At 54.3% G+C, this 20,804-nt stretch overlaps 1 protein-coding gene across 1 annotated transcript in view; it reads left to right on the top strand.

Moving 5' to 3' along the window:
• The window catches only part of SUSD4 (sushi domain containing 4), a 56,903-nt gene extending 36,365 nt beyond the window's left edge, over positions 1 to 20,538 (top strand). Inside the window, exons 4-6 of the mRNA XM_006103711.3 lie at positions 6,947 to 7,120; positions 12,885 to 13,073; positions 20,294 to 20,538. Coding sequence (XP_006103773.1) covers positions 6,947 to 7,120; positions 12,885 to 13,073; positions 20,294 to 20,538 — 608 coding nt within the window. The remainder of the gene's footprint in view (positions 1 to 6,946; positions 7,121 to 12,884; positions 13,074 to 20,293) is intronic.
• The last annotated feature ends 266 nt before the right edge of the window (positions 20,539 to 20,804 follow it).

Below are 20,804 nucleotides of genomic sequence, written 5' to 3'. Positions count from 1 at the left end.
GTCTAACTTTCTTTGTGTCGCAAAAGCCCATTCTAATCAGTTATAAAATAGCACAGTGTCACTGTGAATGACACCATCAAAGTTCAGGGTGGAAGGGATGTATAGAAATCTTACGCTCCAAGTCCTTATTCTGGTTTAGTTCTGCCTGAGATGCAGATGTAAAGAAATTAAGTTTATGTGCATTACAATGCTTCGTAATAGGAAAGTGCTCTACAAAAGCCGGGTGGTTAGTAGGCACTCGTTTTCTTGTTCGTTTCCACAGATTTCCTCTTTTATTCCCCACTTCACTCTGCCGCGTGTCTCAGCCATCTTCCTTCTCTCACGGCCCCTTTATTCCCATCGAAACTGGTTTATTCCCAGTAAACTCGGTGCATAGAAGTTTGAACTCACGGGATTGATAATACGAGCACTGGATGAACTTCACGGCACCCAAAGCCTCCAACCCAGAGATGCACAGGGAGGTGTCTACTTCTCCGAGCTTCTTTCCTCAGACCAGAGCCTGCCCATCCCTACGCAGGGGTGGGGATGCTTGTGGTCCAGGGAGCAGGGGAGGCGGCCAGTAAGGTGGAGAGGAGACCCTGGAGTTGGCAAAGGCCTGAAAATATGCCCCGTGGGCACAGGGCTGCCGATGTGAGTACAGTGACCAAAAGCCAGGTGACAGCCTCCGTTCAGGCCTCTTCCTTTCTAAACCCACTCAGCTGGGTCTCCTGGGGTCACTTTCCCTGGGTAAATGCAATCTATATACTATATATATAAAAGCCTAAGCAACTGTTACAACCCGTCTACCAGTTGCTATGATGCGCACTGACCACCAGGGGGCAGACGCTCAATGCAGGAGTTGCCCTCTGGTGGTCAGTGCACTCCCACAGCCAACCTCCCACGGTCCCTCCCACCAGCTGGCCAACCTCCCGTGGCCCCTCTTCCTACCCCCCTCCACCCCTGCTGGCCAGCCCCCATGGACCCCAATCAGTGTGGCCAGGCTGAGGGACCCCACCCATGCACAAATTCGTGCACTGGGCCTCTAGTCCTTTCATAAGAAAAGATGGCCGTGAAGGAAGGTTGACTCTACATGAAGGCCCTTTACAGACACTTAACACGTCAAATCAGAACGTGGACAGACAAGTCCCAGCTGCACACCCCAACGGGCAGGGGCAGCGTAGCCGTGAGTCAGACTACAGTGTGCGCGGATAGAGACGTCGTATTTAAAAAAAACCCCAATGGCCCAAAGCGACTAAAGTGAAATGAATTCACATCCATTTGTGTTATGAACAGCCGGAACCTTTTCATTATCAATATTAATGGGAAGATTTCATTACTTAACCATCCCTGGGTACAGCTGGGATGCAGACTACATTCAGCAACCAGAGCATTCGTTATACTGGCTGCAGAGCAGTTTTGGGTTTTGGGGTGTGTGTGTGTGTTTAAAGAGACAGAATAAATCATGGCGCATGGTTCCTGGGTGGGGCGAGAGCCTCCCCTGGGGTATGAGACAACATTCCACAGCTCCCAGGCCCCTCGTCCCTGAGGATTCTCACTCTTGGGGCAGGTGTTTGGATATTGGGAAGGTCAGACGCCTCTAGCTGGAGCTTTGGCCTCTGGGTGGACTCAGGGTGTCCCTGGAGCACCTTGGGGTGCAGAAACAGAACTTCCCTTTTCCTCTTTGACTTGCCCCCTGGAGTTGCCCTTGAGGAGGGAGGGAGAGCGAGAGCCGTGGCACTCCCGTTCCCATGCAGCGGGGTTGTCTATTGCAGGACTGTTTTCCCCTCAGCGCTCTTCTCTGTTCTCCTCACCTTCTCCCTCGAGCAGCTCTGCGAACGGTCGCTGGTCCCATTGGTTCCTTGCTGGGAGTCAGCTGCAGAGAAATCCACGCTAAGCCAATAAGAAGGGATTTGGGGGAAGCTGGAGTCCACAGATCTCACAGCCAGCCTGAGTGGGAATCTTCCAGAATGGGTTGCAGACCAGCTCCGGGCGCTGGCGTAAGGCTATTAGCAGAGCGTCGGTCGCCCCCAGAGCCCGTGGTTTGAGAATGAGCTGGCTGAGCCGAGGGCTTTCCCAGGAAATCCGTCCTCTGGTTGGCGGTCAACTCCTTTTGGGTGGAGAGACGCGAAGCAGGCTCCGTTCCCTTTCCAGATGAGAAAGGAGGGGGCTCAGGGAGACTCAGTTTCCCTCGGTCTCACGGGAAGCCAGGGCAGACTTTGGGTTCAGACCCAGGCCTGACCCCAGGTGAGGTTTCCCAGGGAAAGGGAGGGGGGCGGCTGATACATCATTGTGGCCCAGACCCAGGCCCATAGGGGAGGCATCTTGCTCTAAGTCACCCGTTCTCATGGGGCTCTGGTTCCCAAAGTGGGTGCCACGGAACTGCCTGCATCAAGGACTTGCTGAAAACACACCCAGGCCTCCCGAGTTAGAACGTTGGCAGTGAGGCCAACGGCTGCATGGTTTTTATTTGTTGTTGTTGTTAATCCTCACCTGAGGATATTTTCCCATTGACTTTAAGACAGAATGGAAGGGAGAGAGAGAGAGAGAAACATCGACGTGAGAGAGATACATTGATTGGTTGCCTTCGCACACACCCCGGCCAGGGGTGCAGATCCAGCCTGCAACCGAGGTACATGCCTTTGACCGGAATTGAACCTGGGACCCTTCAGTCCCCAGGCCAGTGCTCTTTCCACTGAGCCAAACCGGCTCGGACTGCGTGTTTGTTTTTTTTTAAAAAAAAACTCCCAACTGATTCTTCATCAGAAAAGAGTTTGAGACCCAGTCATGCAGGGAGATGGCCTGGCACCGCTTTGCAAGAGGAAAGAGAACACGATTTTCTCCCGTGTTAGACGGCGCTCTGGGGAGATCATTCATTCCTGGCACCAGACAATGTCAGCGTTGCCTCCTTACGACACCCTGCAGGGTTTCAGTGGCTCACAGCAGTCACATGGCAAGTGAACTGGGACTGGGACCCACATTCTGACCCGTGGTTCAGTGCTCTTTCTACTATACTGGAGGTCTGCAACCCAGGCCGCAGGTCAGCGTCGCCTGGGGAACTTCTAGAAGTAACGGCGCCTGGAACTGTCGCCAAGAGATTTAATTTTAATTGTCGGGGCAGTGGGAGCTCAAACATCGGTATTTCTGGAAGCTCCCAGGGGAGTGCCTGTTACCCCGGTTTCCTGCATTTTGGGGTCCATCTCCTTCATTGTCTGGGTGGTGCTGAAGGTCACCTATTGCACAGGAGAGCGGCCCCTGTTCTTCCACAACTTGCTAAGTCTCCATGCGTAACCCCTCCGCTCCCCAGTTCTTCACACAGCGCCACAGGGAAGTAACTGAATTCATTCAGCAAGCATTATTTTTAAGTCCTTCCTAAAATATTGTGAGGCCCATTGACCTGACCAGGATTGCTATGCAAGATGAATAATTGGATGTTAAGAAGTTTCTGCCTTAGCTGGTTTGGCTCAGTGGATAGAGCGTCGGCCTGCAGACTGAAGGGGCCTGGGTTCGATTCAGGTCAAGGGCACATGCCTGGGTTGCGGGCTCGATCCCCAGTAGGAGGCCTGCAGGAGGCTCCCTCATCATTCTCTTGACCCATGATTCTCTCTCATCATTGATGTTTCTCTCTCTCCCTCTCCCTTCCTCTCTGAAATCAGTACAAATATATTTAAAGAAAAAGGAAGTTTCTTTGAGCGCTGGCCTGTGTGGCTCAGTTGGTTGGGCATCATCGCGTGCACTGAAAGGTCCCGGGTTCGATTCCTGGTCAGGGCGCATGCCCAGGTTGCTGGCTCGGTCCCTGCAGGAGGCAGCCGATCGATGTTTCATTCTCACACCAATGTTTCTCTCTCTCCCTTCCTCTCTCTCTCAAAATCAATTAAACATCTTTTTTTAAAAAAAGAAGTTTCTTTGAGCTTCCTGGGGGAAAAGGTGCAATGTGAGTTTAAGTATTGCTATTATCTTGTACATTTTTTAAAAAGTATATTTTATTGATTTTTTCACAGAGAGGAAGGGAGAGGGATAGAGAGTTAGAAACATTGATGAGAGAGAAACATCCATCAGCTGCCTCCTGCACACTCCCCACTGGGGATGTGCCCGCAACCACGGTACATGCCCTTGACCGGAATCGAACCTGGGACCCTTGAGTCCGCAGGCTGACGCTCTACCCACTGAGCCACACCGGTCAGGGCTATCTTGTACATTTTTAATTAAAAGATTTCAACTTGACTCATGAGCTAAAGGTGGCTGTAAGGATGGGAGATCGCTCCTTTATTCATTGAGACGGTGGGTGGTGCGGGCATTTTTCAAAAGCAGGCGAGTTATACTCATCTTTCAGAGTCACTCCTGTGCAAAAGTGGGTTGTCTCCCAGCGCAGACCCTTCACCAAAACAAAATAGATGCTTTACACACGTTTTATTTATAACCCCTTCCTTCTCACGTGCATTTTCTATCATCTAAAATTTCTTCCTTGGTGCCTCAGACGAGTTATCAGAAGCAGCAGCCTGTGCCCACGCGGGCACGCATTTGCAGGCCTCCCCCTAAGATATTCTCTCCTCGTTTTCCGTCTTCTGAGATAAGGGGGAGCCAAGGGGTGCCCCTCCCTGCCTCCAGCATTTCTTCTTTGCGCTCCTTGTCACAGGAGTCACTGCCTCCCTCCCCTCCCTCCCTTGTGGCTTTGGTGTGCGTTTGGTTTTGCTCTTAAAAAGATTTCTTTCGCTTCAATGTGGTCACGACTTGAAAGGGGAGGGGAAAAAAAAACATATCCAGCGGAAATAAGTTCGGGTCAGAACAGGGCAGCTGCGGCAAGATCAGTGGCAGAAATGATCAGCGATCGCCGTGATGAGGTGACAGCCGACTGCCCCAGACGAGGGCTCCCCCGTCCGTGCCACCGGCCCCGCGTACGTGCAGAGGGGAACTCCCAACCAGGGCCGCCTTTACCAGCTGCCTCCTGCCAGCTCCCGTGCTCCCGGGGGCACGGAGATCGCACCCTTTCTTTCTCTCCAGGGGCCATGGAGGCAGGGAGTTGCTCTAAGTCACAGAATTATTAGGCAGATGCAGAAAAACAGCATCGGCACCGGGAGAGGTCCCTGTCGGCTCATGTATAAAGGCCGCGAGGTGATGGTTGGCAGCCTCGAGCGCCAAGCTGACGGTGACAGTTCCCCAGAAAGCAGCCATTCACAAGCTCCCACCAGAAACGACCCAGAGTTACTTGTAGGTTGGCTGCGTGTGAAAAATGCAGGCCCGCCCCACGGGCGCCCTTCCGAACCTCCTGCAGGTGGAACTCTTCTCTCAGGCCGGCCTGGAGCAGTTCGGGGCTGGTCAGGGCTCCCCAGTCAGCCTGGGAGCGTCCTGTAGCTAATGAAGAGCTCCCCGAACCCCACGATGGGCCTTGGGGTGCCAGGCCTCGGGTGCAGAGCTGCCGCGCAGATGGGATTCTGTCCTTTTTTATTTTTTATTTATTTTTGAAATATATATATATTTAAATTGATTTCAGAGAGGAAAGGAGAGGGAGAGTCAGAAACATCAACGATGAGAGAGAATCACTGATCAGCTGCCTCCTGCACGCCCCTCCACCCTCACTGGGGACCAAGCCCGCAATCCGGGCATGTGCCCTTGACTGGAATCGAACCTGGGACCCTTCAGTCCACAGGCCGACACTCTAGCCAGTGAGCCACACCGGCCCGGGTGAGATCCTGTTCTTTATTCGTGGCTGAGAAACCTACACCTCTTGGAGCATGGAGATATTTCTGGAGGAAGTCACTTTGATGGTCAAGGTGGCGTCCTTGGCTTTCGCCTTTTCTCCACAATTTCGGAAGCAGCAAACTTGGACTAGTGCGCCTCTGTGAATCAGGGGCTGTCTGAGTCTAAACGGAGAAATAAATAGCCTCCCGCTGACACGCACAGAGGCACGGACCATCGCGGATATTGCACAGAGATGTGCCGATGAGAGAGGGGCCCAGTGTGACAGAGCCGGGATTGGTGGGATGGTGTTTGGGGTGGAGGGGGCCGAGGGACAGGCCCCAACCTGGCAGCACAGGATGGAACGGCCTGCGTGGTCAGCTGGATGGAGAGAGAGTTGGAAGTGGATAGAGTTGATTCGTTTTTTTTCGTCTGCTGATCGTTCCCCTGTTCCTCCCCCGCCCTCCTCCTGACCCCCAGCCTCCGTCTGTCCGCCACCCCCAGCCCCTCCATGCGCATCCTGCTCTCACTCCCTTCGTGGGCGGCAGCTGGCCGCTTGCTGCGAGCTTCCGTGAGATCGGCAGCGGTGCCGGTGCCGTGCTGCTGTATTTATAATTTTCCCAGAACGGATACGGTGGATGGGAGACGCTCATAGCCGATGCAACCTGGGCTCAGGCCCCTGCTCTCCTGCTAAGCACTTTTCTTTTTTTTTTTTTTAAATATATATTTCTTTATTGATTTCAGAGAGGAAGGGAGAAGGAGAGAGAGATAGAAACATCAATGATGAGAATCATTGATCAGCTGCTTCTTGCACACCCCCTACTGGGGATCGAGCCCACAACCCAGGCATGTGCCCTTGGCCGGAATCGAACCTGGGACCCTTCAGTCCGCGGCCTGATGCTCTATCCACTGAGCCAAGCCGGCCGGGGCTGCAAAGCACTTTTCTTACCAGACCCAGGCCCTGGCCCTGCCTGGGTGGGACCAGCCAGGCAGGCTGCACGGCGCTGTGTGCACAGGGTGGAACCGGATGGGTAGTGGCGGTGGATCCCCAACTCTGGTCTTTCTCCTCGTATTGACGAGATCGTCCATCAGCTCCGCTGTCCGGAGCCCCGCCCACTCGGTCCCTCTTCCTGACCCTTGTGATCAGTGAGGGCCGTTTGTCAAACCCGTGCGGGTCCCCAACCACCAGTTTGTCAAACCCGTGCGGGTCCCCAACCACCAGCTTCCTTGCGACGCCGTGAACCGCAGCCGTTTTACGTTCCCACGATAACGAGTTCTTTTCCCACGACCGCAGATTGCCGCATCCCTTTCATCGAAGATGCGGAGATCCAGAACAGGACCTACAGACACGGAGACAAGCTGAACATCACCTGCCACGAGGGATTCAAGATCCGGTACCCCGACCTGTACAACCTGGCTTCCTTATGTCGCGACGATGGGACGTGGGACAACCTGCCCATCTGTCAAGGTAGGCGACGGAAGCTGTCATTCCCGCCTCTTCTTCCCGTGGGCAGCGGTGTAGAGCGTGCGCACGGCTCTCTAACGCAGCGGTTCTCAGCCTGTGGGTCGCGACCCCTTTGGCGGTCGAATGACCCTTTCACGGGGGTCGCCTAAGACCATCCTGCATATCAGATATTTACATGACGGTTCATCACAGTAGCAACATGACAGTCAGGAAGGAGCAACGAAAATAATGTTATGGTCGGGTCACAACATGAGGGACTGTATTTAAAGGGCCAGAAGGTTGAGAACCACTGCTCTAAGAGCTGGGAAAGCAAAGCCCCCAGGCCGCCCACAGGGCCCCGCTGTCCCTTCCCCTTGATCAGCAAGCTCTCTCCCATCATTTCCTGGCGTTTTCTCCAGCTCCGTACACCAGGTTTTGTTTGTTTGTTTGTTATTGTGGTTTTTTAATATATTTTTATTGATTTCAAAGAAGAAGAGAGAAACATCAATGATGAGAGAGAATCACTGATCGGCTGCCTCTTGCATGCCCCCTACTGGGGATGGAGCCTGCAACCCAGGCATGTGCCCTTGACCTGGAATGGAACCGTGACCTCCTGGTTCATAGGTCGACGCTCAACCACTGGGCCACACCGGCTGGGCCGTACACCAGATTTAAAGTTTAAATGGGAACTAGGCAGTTCGTTAGCATGTTGGATGTCTTCCCTACTGGGAAAACGCAAGTAGGGTAAGAGTTACGAGGCTCAGAACTGGGCTGTGGACACGGTGATGAACTGCTGTGTGCTTAATGGAAGTAACAGAACATTTGTACTTATTTCAGTGGTGGTGAGAATATATTTCAAGCCAATCTTCCAGCGGCTACTTTCTCTTAATAATGCTATCCCTTTTTATAATGCATGAGGAACAGAAAAATAATCAAATTCTAATTCCGTCCAGACCGCACAGTGAATATTTATGCTCTCCCCTGTGTGTGTGTGTGTGTGTGTGTGTGAGTGTGTGTGTGTGTTTAAATTAGCCCGGACTGACATGCAGGGCCCTGTTTCTGCAACTCGGCCCTCAGGGTCACATTAATTCTGATTTTTGTTTTTCGACACGTGACTCGGACCGAAGGACCGAGAAGCCCAATGCATAATTCAGAGTTCGAGGCCGAGGGAGAGCAAGCTCCCTCGCCCCAAAGTCACTAGCTCGTTCCAGTCGAGACGGACGTTAACTTGGTGCTTGGGAACCGTAACCATAGGCCCTGACATTCCTTCTCGCGCCCCGTAGTAGGAGATCGATCATTTTCTTATGAGTCGCGGCCTAAGAGTCACGGCCCCGGAAGAAACAAAGGCTTTGGATAGCGACAGAGGCAGCCCACCCTCGCGCTCCGTGGTCTTTAGCGTGTTATATGTCGCGTTTTCCAAGGAGACACGTGGTTCATTTACACGTTCAGAGACAAATCCACAAAGCCAGCAGCTTGCTCCCAGGTGGGGCTATTTATTCAGATGAACTTTATTCACCACGAATTTGTTCCAGTCCCGTGGGCCCCTCGGAGTCATGGCGAGAAAGTGGCCTCAGACTCCGGCCACTTCTTGCTTTGATATTTTCTATTTGTTCTTCTCTTTCTGTTCCCTTTTATGTCACTTAAAGACACTATGCTTCTTTTTTAAAAAATATATTTTTTGTTGATTTCAGAGAGGAAGAGAGAGAGTGGGAGAGAGGGATAGAAACATCCATGATGAGAGAGAATCATGGATGGGCTGCCTCCTGCACGCCCCCCAACTGGGGATCGAGCCTGCAACCCGGGCATGTGCCCTGACGGGGAATCAAACTGTGACCTCCTAGTTCATAGGTTTATGCTCAACCCCTGAGCCATGCCAGCGGGGCTACAATACGCTTCTTTAGGTGACGTTTTTGCCCACCAAAGGCTGTCTGTCCCCTGCTCTGCCTGGCCACTCTGTCCCTCCCTTCCACCGCCCCTTACTCAAACCTCAGCCAAAACATGGCTTGTAGAGTTCTTGGACAACAAAAGAGCTGGCCGGCTGCTCTTGGGAGGCCTGGTTCCTCAAACATCACTGTGACCCACAGCCCCCCTCCTTCCTCCTCAAAGCCCTCTGTCCCCACAGAGGCGGTGCCCCTGCTCTGTGCCCGTCCTCCCGTCCACCCCCTGGCCTCGCTGATGCCCCGGCTTCCGTAGGCTGCCCATCCGCCCAGGCACGGCACGAGCGATGAGGACTTGGCTGCCTTAGACAGCCTGCCACCCCTCGAGCCCCCAGGGCGGGTATAACCGGCCCTGAGTGCCATTTGCTCTGTCACTTTTATCTGCATCTGTAGATCCAGGAGCTAACGCCCAAGGAGCCTTCTCTCTAGTCTCTAGACGTGCAAACGGAAACCCTCTTGAATCATTGAGCGGAAGCCCGTTTCTCCCTGTTACATTGAGACAGGCTGTTCCCAACCAAGAGGGCACATCACCTTCTCCAGTCAACTGCACGAGTTAGAACCCCTTCCATCTCCTTCTGGGGCGAGGGGAGGGGCTGCTCCAAGGCCACTGTTTTCCGTGGGAACCTTGTGTTTCGGAGAGCGGTGTCCCCACGCCTCCTGCTCACGGTGAGTCAGGGGAGTTCTTACTTAGGGGAAGGCAGTTAACCAAGCGGGGAGCTTAGCGCTATAGTGCACATTGGTCTAGGTCAGGGGTGGGCACCCTTCTTGTGAGTGCGTGCCCAAACCAGCAAAATCTCTGACTCAGAATTCTTCTGCGTGCCAACCCTAATTTTTTGAGAACATGTTACGCCTACTTGATATCTCTTAAGGTGGACGTATGTGAAGAACCTTGAAGAAATAATAAAATTCATTCGAGCGACAAAAACACAGTATATGATGGTGAAAAATACATTTACTTTTTAATGTATACATGTCCACTGATGGTCCGACAGAAAACTTTATGACTCCGTTTGATATTATCAGTGGGACTTTTGCTGCTGCATCACTGATGACAGAGATTTTACATCAGGTTTCTATTTCGTGACCTTCAGAGATATGCACGAGCTACTACTTTCATCCGTCAGGCTACTCCTATTACGAGACTTAACAAAATTCATCACTGAGAACAAAGATTCACAATTGTAAATGGAAGATTATAAGAGAGGGTTTTGCGTGCCAGCAAAAGTTACTGGCGTGCCATGTTTGGCACGCGTGCCAGGGGTTGCCCACCCCTGGTCTAGGTCTTTTTTTGTAGAGGGGCCTTGAACATCTGTGGATTGGGGTTTCCTCAGATCTGGGTATCCACAGGGGTCCTGGAACCAATCTCCCCCGTATACCGAGGGCCGACTGAACTTCTTCAGGGGTCAAGCTTATACATGGATTTTCAGCTGCGTTTGGTCCAGCGCCCCTCACCCCAGGTTCAAGGTCCACTGTCCACTCCCCCAAAGAGGCATGGGTACCATCTCGGTGCCAGCTATGCCCAGAGGCTCCAATAGGTTTACTTGTTCGAGGATGAATTTGCTTATCTTGTTCTCACTTACTGATTCCTTTTTTCCCCCATTCCCCACCTCCCCTCACACATTTCACTTTTGTGAACCTTGTCAGCTCAGAAAACAAAACAAACAAACAAACAAACAAAAAACAATAATCGTATAAGGCCCAGGGGACAGCCGGAAGGCTGGGCTGAGCCCACGCAGCTCAGATCTGGTCCGTCCTGAGCTCAGGCTGGTGGTGGGGGGGCGTCTGCTGGGTCGGTGCCATCACGGAGCAGAGCAGGGCCCCCCCAGAGGGAGTTCCTCCTGAAGTTCTGCCCCGATACCCAGACCCCGTGTGCTGGCTCGAGGACAGAAGCCATTTGCCGAGCAGCAGGCTCTTGGATGCTCCGTGTAAAACATCTAACAGTCCCTCGGAGAAGGGCTCCGGCAGCTGGTGGGATCTGTCCCTGGTGATTGGAAGGAACGAGGTGTTTGCGTGACACAGTCTTTACTTCACGCACAATTAGTTCTCGCCGGGAAGCGAGGCCGCTCTGCGGGGTCGTTAAACCCTCCAGTGACGCCGCCGCCGAGGCCATGAGACGTCCCACAGTCACCGCCATGCCACGCGGAACGGAATCCGGGCCGGGGACGTCCCCGGGGCTGCACGGGCTCCGAGACAAAAAAGGCAGCGGGTGTCTTAGAGAAGTAGGAGCGTGGCCTTGGGGCTCAGTCCACGCGGGGAGCACGCAGGTTCCCGGGGTGCAGGCTCACCGCTGCGGGGTTCTCGGAGCTGGTCCCCGCCTCAGGGATGCGAATCCTCGTGCCCACGCAGACCCCCCCCCATCTGGGTCTTTCTCAGGTTTGTGAACCACCGCCCCACGGGGTGCCTGGCCTACTCCACACCGAGCACAACGGGCTTTTCACAAGTTTCATCTCATCGCGCAGGCCTCAGTGCCGTGTTCTGCGAGGGCGGAACAGAGTTCGAGTCCCAACCTCCTCGACACCCCACCGCTGCCGTTGAAACAGCGGGGTGTCCTTTTCCTCCGTGGCACTCGGCGGTTGTCAGCCCTGACGGCACGGCACGTTAGGATTACTTGGGGAGCTTTCTTTTCTTTTCTTTTAAAAAAAATATATCTTATTGATTTTTTACAGAGAGGAAGGGAGAGGGATAGAGAGTTGGAAACATCGATGAGAGAGAAGCATCGATCAGCTGCCTCCTGCACGCCCCCTACTGGGGATGTGCCCGCAACCAAGGTACATGCCCTTGACTGGAATCGAACCTGGGACCTTTCAGTCCCCAGGCCAATGCTCTATCCACTGAGCCAAACCAGCCAGGGCTCCTTGGGGAGCTTTCAAAGCCATCAAGCCCTGTCCGGCTTGGCTCAGCGGTTAGAGCGTCGGCCTGAGGACTGAAGGGTCCCAGATTTGATTCTGGTCAAGGACACATGCCCGGTTGCAGGCTCGATCCCCAGTAGGGGGCGTGCAGGAGGCAGCCCATCAATGACTCTCATCTTTGATGTTTCTATCTCTCTTCCTCTCCCTTCCTCTCTGAAATCAATAAAAATATATTTTTTAAAAAAAGAGATGGGGGTGCCCAGGCTGAACACTGACCCTGGGTGTTTAGTAAGTTACCATCCTCCTCACTGCTCCGCACTCTCTCACTCTCTAGGTCAGTGATGGCGAACCTTTTGAGCTCGGCGTGTCAGCATTTTGAAAAACCCTAACTTAACTCTGGTGCCGTGTCACATAGAGAAATTTTTTGATATTTGCAACCATAGTAAAACAAAAACTTCTATTTTTGATATTTATTTTATATATTTAAATGCCATTGAACAAAGAAAAATCAACCAAAAAAATGAGTTCGCGTGTCACCTCTGACACGCGTGTCATAGGTTCGCCATCACTGCTCTAGTGCCATTTGCAACTGTAAAATCAAATTTGCGCATCACAAATAGAATAGGCAAGTCGATGAGTCTGAACTTCATAAAAAACATATTTTAGTGATTTCAGAGAGGAAAGGGTAGGGAGAGAGAGATGGACACATCAATGAGGAGAAAGAATCATGGATCGGCTGCCTCCTGCACACCCTATACTGGGGATCGAGCCCGCAACCCGCCATGTGCCCTTGACCGGAATCGAGCCGTGACCTCCTGGTTCCTAGGTCCATGCTCAACCACTGAGCCATGCCAACTGAGCAGGAATCTGAACTTTTAGGAACAAGGTGTTCATGGCTCAGAGGCCACGGTTAGGGTGGGGGAATCCGAGAGCCGGGTTTATCCCTTGGGTGGACAGAGACGACCGACTAAGACTTCCGCCTTTCGCTCTCCCTCTCCCCAGGCTGCCTGAGGCCACTGGCCTCTTCCAACGGCTACGTGAACATCTCCGAGTTCCAGACCTCCTTCCCGGTGGGCACGGTCATCGCCTACCGCTGCTTCCCGGGGTTCAAGCTCGAGGGGTCGGAATATCTCGAGTGCTTACACAACCTTATCTGGTCGTCCAGCCCACCGCGGTGCCTTGCTCTGGAAGGTAACACCTCTTATGCTTTTAGAAGGTGAATGTGGGGTGATTAGAGCGGGTGTCTCCATGGGAGGTGCAGAGCAGAGAACATGGTCGGCCCTAACTGTTCATTAAAGACATCCTGTTGGCCTCCATCCGGAGCCGAGGCACCAAGCCCGCTCGTCTGCCACGAAGCCACACTTATAACCAGACATGACACCTGCTTCCCCTACCCCCATCCTCGTCCTTAAGCTTAAGCAGTGGTTCTCAACCTTCCTAATGCCGCGACCCTTTAATACAGTTCCTCATGTTGTGGTGACCCCCAATGTCATTGTTACACATTGAACATCATTAAAGCATAGTGATTCATCACAAAAACAATATGTAATTACATATGTGTTTTCCGATGGTCTTAGGCGACCCCTGTGAAAGGGTCATTCGACCCCCAAAGGGGTCGCGACCCACAGGCTGAGAACCGCTGGGCTTAAGGGCTAAGAGAGAGAAGTTCCCAGCATCATCCACCGTTCAACTGCAGAATATTGCAAAGCTAGACGAAACGTCTTTCAAAAATTAGTTTTCTCTGCACCCAGTGGAAACAGATTGTCTGGGGGCGCCATTCATCTCACCCCTCGTCTTGTTAAGGTGCCAGTGTTTCTTCCTGTCCCCAGGCATTTTGTGGCTTTGCAGTAAGTATTTTCCACGGCCAGCCCACGCACGCAGAAGCCTGGACGGAGAGCTGTCTCCTCCTGTGCTTGTTCAATCGATGTGACTTTGGAGCGTGGTTCCGTGATAATCACTAATCAATGGTGTGAGGTCGGGGGGGAGGGGGATCAGGCAGGCCGGCGTCTGTGGGTGTAGAGCCCTAACTACTTCCGCCAGGCAAGCTGGCCGCGCTGGCTCAGCCCTCTTTTTCATTCGGGTTTTGAAATTATGATCGAAGAGAACAAACACCCATTTGTTTCTCGGCGTCTATTGAATACTGTAGGCGGGCGGGGGTCTGTACGGGGGAGAGAAATGAGAGGAAATTTCCAGTCGAGAGGCCATACAAAGCCTTTTTGCAGCCTTCCTTGGGAAATAAAACAAGACGGGAGGTGGCAACAGGCGCGTTCTTACAAGCAGCGTTTCCCCGGTGTACACCTCTGCGCAGAAGCGGTCAGAGGAGGCGGGTGTCTCGGCGGGAGGCCTCTGCAGGAGGCTTGGAGTGGGGGTGGCTGAGCCATGGTGCCATCTTGGCCAGGAGGCGAGGGGGGAGGGGAGAGGAGCCTGGTGCTCCAAGGAGACAGGGTGCCCAGCCTGGGCCATTCGTTTGGCCATTCCCCTGGGCTGGTAAGTGGAGCCCCACTCGCCCTCTCTCACTCATCCCAAATCCCTAAGGAACAGTGTCGGCAAACTGGGGCTCGCGAGCCACATGCAGCTCTTTGGCCCCGTGAGTGTGGCTCTTCCACAAAATACCACGTGCGGGCGCGCATGTACAGTGCGATTGAAACTTCGTGGCCCATGCGCAGAAGTCGGTATTTTGTGGAAGGGCCACACCCAAGGGGCCAAAGAGCCGCATGTGGCTCGCGAGCCGCAGTTTGCCGACCACGGTCTTAGGGTATTCAGCAAGGGTGAACTATCCGGAGAGACCCCCACCCTTTCCTGTATACCCCACGCTGGTGTCCCTCGTTTCTCTGCCTTCCTTGGCACACCACCTGACTTCTCCTGTCGGCGCCGGTGGGAATTGCTGCACGGAGCTGCGGGTCGTGGTGCCGCCGGGGCTTGAGATATCGTAGCGTGCTCTGACCCCGAAAGTGAGGGGTGTGGACAGCTGTGCATGGAGGCCTTTCTCCTTGAGCTTTTCATCCCTGTCTCTCTGCGAATCCAGCTGTCCGTCAGCTGTCAGGGCACCTGCCGCTGCAACTTCCCCGCCTCCAACTCCTTCTCTGACCCACTGAGAGCCGGGAGATGGGGTCGCCAGGGTGACGGCGGAGGCAATGGGGTGTATCGATTAAGAGTGTAGAGTGACAGCGCGCCGGCCGGGTTCAAGTCCTGGGGCACCTAGTCAGTCATCTGAGACGGGAAAGCCGCTGAGCTTCCATTGGCCTCCGTTTCCTCAGCCATAAAAGGGGGAGGTGACCGTCCTTACCTCGTGGGACTGTGAGGACCCAATGGGGACAGATGCAGCGCATTTGGTGAAGTGTCTGGCACGTAGTAGGTGGTCGATCAAGTGTCCATCGTGACTCTCACTCTAAAATTGTGTTCAGAGTCATAATAAGTAAGTGAGCCACTGGGCATGATGGTGTGAATAAAGTATCCAGGCTTTTTTTTTAAAAAAAAATATATTTCATTATTGATTTCAGAGAGGAAGGGAGAAGGAGAGAGAGATAGAAACACGAGTGATGAGAGAGAATCACTGATGGGCTGCCTCCCGCACGTCCCCACTGGGGATCGAGCCCACAACCCAGGCATGTGCCCTTGGCTGGAATCAAACCTGGAACCCTTCAGTCCGAAGGCCAATGCTCTGTCCACTAAGCCAAGCTGGCTAGGGTGTATCCAGGCTTTTTTAAAAAATATATTGGGGTGACATTGGGTATAAAGTTCCTAGGCTTTTAAAAATATATATATATATATTGATTTCAGAGAGGAATGGAGAGGGAGGAGGGAGAGAAACATCAATGATGAGAGAGAATCACCGACCATCTGCCTCCTGCACGCCCCACACTGGGGATGGAGCCCACAACCCGGGCATGTGCCCCGACCGGGAATGGAACCGTGACCTCCTGGTACATAGGTCGATGCTCAACCACTGAGCCACACCAGCCGGGCAAGTTCCCAGGCTTTGATGCATATACATCGTGACACTATTTTGGTAGCTCAGGTGCTGCTTGGGGTTGCTTGCATACTTGTAGCTGTGTTTGCCTAAGACGAATCCCAGGTAATGGGAGGAAATGCTGAACAGTAATAACTGCGTTCACTTTGAGGGCTTCACGGAGGAGTGTCTAATCTGGAGGGAAAAGCTCTGGCAGCTTCGGCAAAGGTGTGGAGCGTGTAGTATTTCGAGGTCCGGGCTGTTGCGCCCACGTTATCGAGGTGGGCGATCCGGACGCATGCATGTTCCCCACGGCTGTGTGGTGGGGGCCAAGCACCCGAAATCACAAAGGCTTGAGCCACAGTGTAGGGCAGTGATGGCGAACCTATGACACGCGTGTCAGAGGTGACATGCGAACTCATTTTTTTGGTTGATTTTTCTTTGTTCAATGGCATTGAAATATATAAAATAAATATCAAACATAGAAGTCTTTGTTTTACTATGGTTGCAAATATCAAAAAATTTCTATAGGTGACACGGCACCAGAGTTCAGTTAGGGTTTTTCAAAATGCTGACACGCCGAGCTCAAAAGGTTCGCCATCACTGGTGTAGGTCATGTCATTTAAGCACAGATGAGTGTCCATCCGGGCACCTGGAAGGCGCTGTGGGGCGCTGTGGGGCCCCGCGGGCTGGGCTGCCTCGCTGCGCGTCTGCGTGCTTTGCCTCATCTCTGTGTTTTAGTGTTTTCCAGTCTTCGTTTCTGAGGCTGTCTGTCTCTTTCACACGCACACACACGCACACACGGCACGCATGCACACACACACACACACACACACACTGAATCCAAGGACTCTTTTCTGAAAAGCAGCCTTGACAGTGACTGCGGGCGCATCCTCGTGTGTGAGTGCCAGGAACCCGGGTCGCGGTGACGTGGTGTTGATGGAGCACCTGCCGGGCCCGAGCAGCAGCGCGCTGGGGAGTCACAGAGGAAGGACAGGACGGGATCCCTGACTCTGAAGAGCTTGCAGTCCGAGGGGGGGAAGATGACAAGTCCCGTGATCTGGAAACGAGCTTCATTGCAGCCGGCACGTGGCAGGTTTTGGAGGCCTCCTCCCTGCTGGACACTGGAGGTCCCTGTCGCCCAGGACCGGTCATCCTACAATCGTCGTGAGAAACGCATGGTGCCCCTGGCAGATGAGGAAACGGAGGCTCAGAGAGCTTCCTTCCTTCCCAAGGTCACCTGCTCCCAAGTGGCCCAGCCTTGTGCCTCCTGAGCTCTCACCTGCTCCCCACGCTGCTCTCCTGGGCACTTCTGGGGCCCGGAGTGGCTGCTGGAAGCCAGGGGCTGGGGCCCAGCCTCGCTCTGCTGCTCGCTGGCCAGGGGTGGCCGGGGAGGAGCTGGGAGAGGTGGTCCCTGGAGCATCTCCCAGGCGGCCACATCCTTTGACTCTGCTGGGAATGGACACACTGTCCCCAGGGAGGCCGCCCTGTCCTCGGCTGGCTGTGGACGGCACAGCAGAGGCTGGGGGTGCCCGGGGACTCTCCCCTGGAAGCCGGCTGACAGTTTCCCAGGGAGAGGAACGGGCGCTGTTCAAAGGTCCTCTTGGCCCTGGGCCCTTCACTTGGAATTTATTTATTTCGCCTCCCAACAGCTCCAGGTATTACCGTGCCGTCCTCACCGATGGGGACCAGGCCCATGACATGGCCTCAGGGAGTGGGTCACAGAGTCAAGGGTGAAGAGCAGCCCTGACTCGACTCCCCAGCGGCACTGCCCTGGCTTCTAAGAATCTTCCCGGCTGCCCATGGCGACCCCTTAGTGGTCCCTGGACCCTGGACCCGTGTCAGAGGGATGGGAGGAGGGAGAAGGACACCCTCAACGGTTTGGCCCAAGCTGCGCTGCATGTGATGCTGACACTGGGAACTTCCCTCCCTCCCCCCTCCCCCCTCCCTCCCAGGTAGGGCTCTGGCAATGACCAGAGGTGTACTAAGTGCCCAGGGCCATTGCTATTAGGAATTCAAGTCCTGCTCCCCTCACCGGAAGTGATAATAGCAGCAGCCAACTGGTCACCCCCACCCACCAGAGCCTCCACCCGTCCATGGACCAACTGGCCAGGGCCATGGCCTCCTCCTCCTCTCCTGGGCTGCCAAGCGCCCTGTCCACTCGCCCGTGATCCTGGCAGCAGCTGGATTCGATGTGAAATCCAATCAGCAGAAGATGAAGACAAGAAAAACGAATGCCCCTTCTCCCCTTTACCCAGCATGGCAGTGGGGCCTCTATCCATGGGAAGGGGCAGGGAGGGCTCTGTCTGCTTGCCCCCAGCCTCCATCCTCTCTCCTCTCCTTAGCCTGAGGGAAGAGGTGTATACCAGGCCAGGTAACCCTTGGCCAGGTGGGCTTGGGCTCCTGCCCCCCACGTCCCCCTCACCCCCCAGGCCCTGAGGCCCAGGAGTTCTCTCGGAAGCAACGAGGCCGAGGTAGCTCTGTTCCAATTGCCCACCCCCGAGGGCCCTGTGCTACATACTGCGTTCCCACTGCGGGTTTATCTGAAGGAAGACTTGCCATTGTCAAGTACGAAGATCATTCATCCGCTTCTGCCTCCTTAGGAACTTGAGACCAGAGAAATGAAATGATTTGCTGGGTCGCAGACCGCCCCCCCCCCACCGTCCCCCCATCTCCTCCGACTCCAAACCTTCAAGTCGGCGAGCAGACAGCCCATTTAGAACCCGCATTTGGAATTCCGTGTACATGAGTCAACGTCTTAGGGGATTGTTTGCTGATCATATTCTCCAGAACGGAAGCGATCTTTCCTTCCCCTTTGCAGACGCGTGTGTTCTCTGGGCCCCAGAAGGGAGAAATCTTAGGGGCTCGCCCCGTCACGTCAGGGACATTAGCCAGGGAAGCCCTGTCTGTCTTGAAGGACACGAGGTCGTTCTGCAAACAGAACCGGCTCTGCCCTCTTGGCCCGTAGGTTGGTGCGTAGCACCCTCTGCTCTGTGTCCTGCCAACCTGTGTTTCCTGCAGATTCCTCGGTGTGACGCTGTTTGTATTATAACCGCCTTGCCCGTGACCCCAGCGGGTTTATTTTAATTTTATTTTATTAGAGGGAAATGCAAAGTCGCAGGCAAGCTCGTTAATGTATTGTTCACACGCAATGGTAAATTACTGCCATTCCTTCCCGTGTACGGATCATACATCACGGCACGGATCATACATCACGGCACGGCGATTACAGGGAAATGACTGCCTGCGTGTCACCGGCGTGTCGCAGGGACCACCGTGCCTCATTCTCTCTCTCTCTCTCTCTCTCTCTCTCTCTCTCTCTCTCTCTCTTACAAGAAGTAATTGCCACTGTGGCTTCTCCATCTTCTCGCTCACGCATCGCTCTTGTCCTCGAGGGTAGACTGTGCCTTGGCATCAAGCAGCGCCCTTCTGTTTTTTCTCGGTTGAATCTAGAGATGCTGATCTTCCTGTGCTGAGGAAGCCAGGAGGCCTTGCTCCTGTTTTTCAAGCCGAACCAAGTTTTCAGGCTTCCCTGCTGTTTCTTTCCCGGCTCCTTTTCCCTTGGATTTTATGAGCCCTGACCTGGAGGGTGGCCCTGAACTCCGCCCCCCTCTCTCCCCGTGCCCCCCGTCCACAGGCCTTCGCCCCTGGTCAGGTCCTCTCCGCACTTCGCCTTCCTTTAGCCTCACTGGAAACACGTGACCATCAGCCCTCCAGCTCTCTGGTGTCTTAGAAGTAGGCTGTTCTTACCTCGGTCACATGCAGGGACTTACACTGACGTTGAAGGAAGAAGAGAGGGGATTCTTCTTTCCACCGAAGGGAGCAAAGGTGGCAGAATTCTGGAATGACTTCTCCCACCAAATTAAGAAATGAGGACATCCCTCCCCCACCACACACTCACCTTCAGAGAAGGGATCCCCCAGGCTCCAGCCGGCTGCCCCTGCCCTCCATCCCTGGCTGTCACCGGGCAGACAGCCTGTTGGGGGGCCTCCATCGGCCCGGGGGCACAGTGGATCTGGGCTCAGGTGCCAGCCCTCATGTCTTCATGGCACCGTCTCTTGGGGGCCAGGCTTAGGGATGGGTTGACTCAGGAGTCGGTGAATAAATCTAAAGATGGAAAACACCTCTGTTCCTTTCGGTAAGCATTTTGCCCACAAGTATCTTAGTCTTATTTACTAGGTTGTCTGGCACCTAACAGCGTGCATTAGGAGTAGAGTAGCTCCATGCTCTCTATTGAGCAGGCACACTCTTGGCCATGTAAAGCGAACCTCCCTTTGACAAGGTGCCTTGTAAGACCGCGTGAGAGCAGCGGGCGCTCAGAAGGGACGGTCCCTGGGAGGACGCGCCAGCCCCGTGGCGGACGGGCCGGCGCGTCTCTCGGGACCGCGGTCACCCGGTGCGGAGGGCTTCCCACGCGGGGAGCACCTGGTACTCACACCCTTATTCTCCCCCACTGCCCAAGTCTGCCCGCTCCCTCCCATGGTGAGCCACGGCGACTTCGTCTGCCACCCGCGGCCTTGCGATCGCTACAACCACGGGACCGTCGTGGAGTTCTACTGCGACCCCGGCTACAGCCTCACCAGTGACTACAAGTACATCACCTGCCAGTACGGGGAGTGGTTTCCTTCTTACCAAGTCTACTGCATCAAGTCAGGTGAGCCGCCCGGGCCCCGGGGCCAGGCCCACAGAAATGACACTGTGGGTTAGACGTGCTGGCGCTTAGGAACACATCAGCCGTGTGCAGACTTCAGTACCTGCTAGTTAATAACACATTACCGGCAAACCACGGGCCTCAGGGTTCCAGGGTACAGAGACCGGAGCACCAGCGACACCCACCCACCGTCTCCTCCCTCCCATCCCCTTCCCCCACCACCCTGGGGTTTCCCAGGGGCGCCCCTGGCCACCTGCCCTGAGCAGTGGGGATGCTGCACACTTTCCCCCTGGGCACAGCGTGTGAGGGAAGCTTCGGTCAA

The sequence above is a fragment of the Myotis lucifugus genome, unplaced genomic scaffold (genome assembly GCF_000147115.1).
Source record: "Myotis lucifugus unplaced genomic scaffold, Myoluc2.0 scaffold_500, whole genome shotgun sequence".
Taxonomy (NCBI): Eukaryota; Metazoa; Chordata; class Mammalia; order Chiroptera; family Vespertilionidae; genus Myotis; species Myotis lucifugus.
The sequence above is the reverse complement of the archived record's forward strand: the minus strand, read 5'-3'. Positions and strand labels throughout refer to the sequence as shown.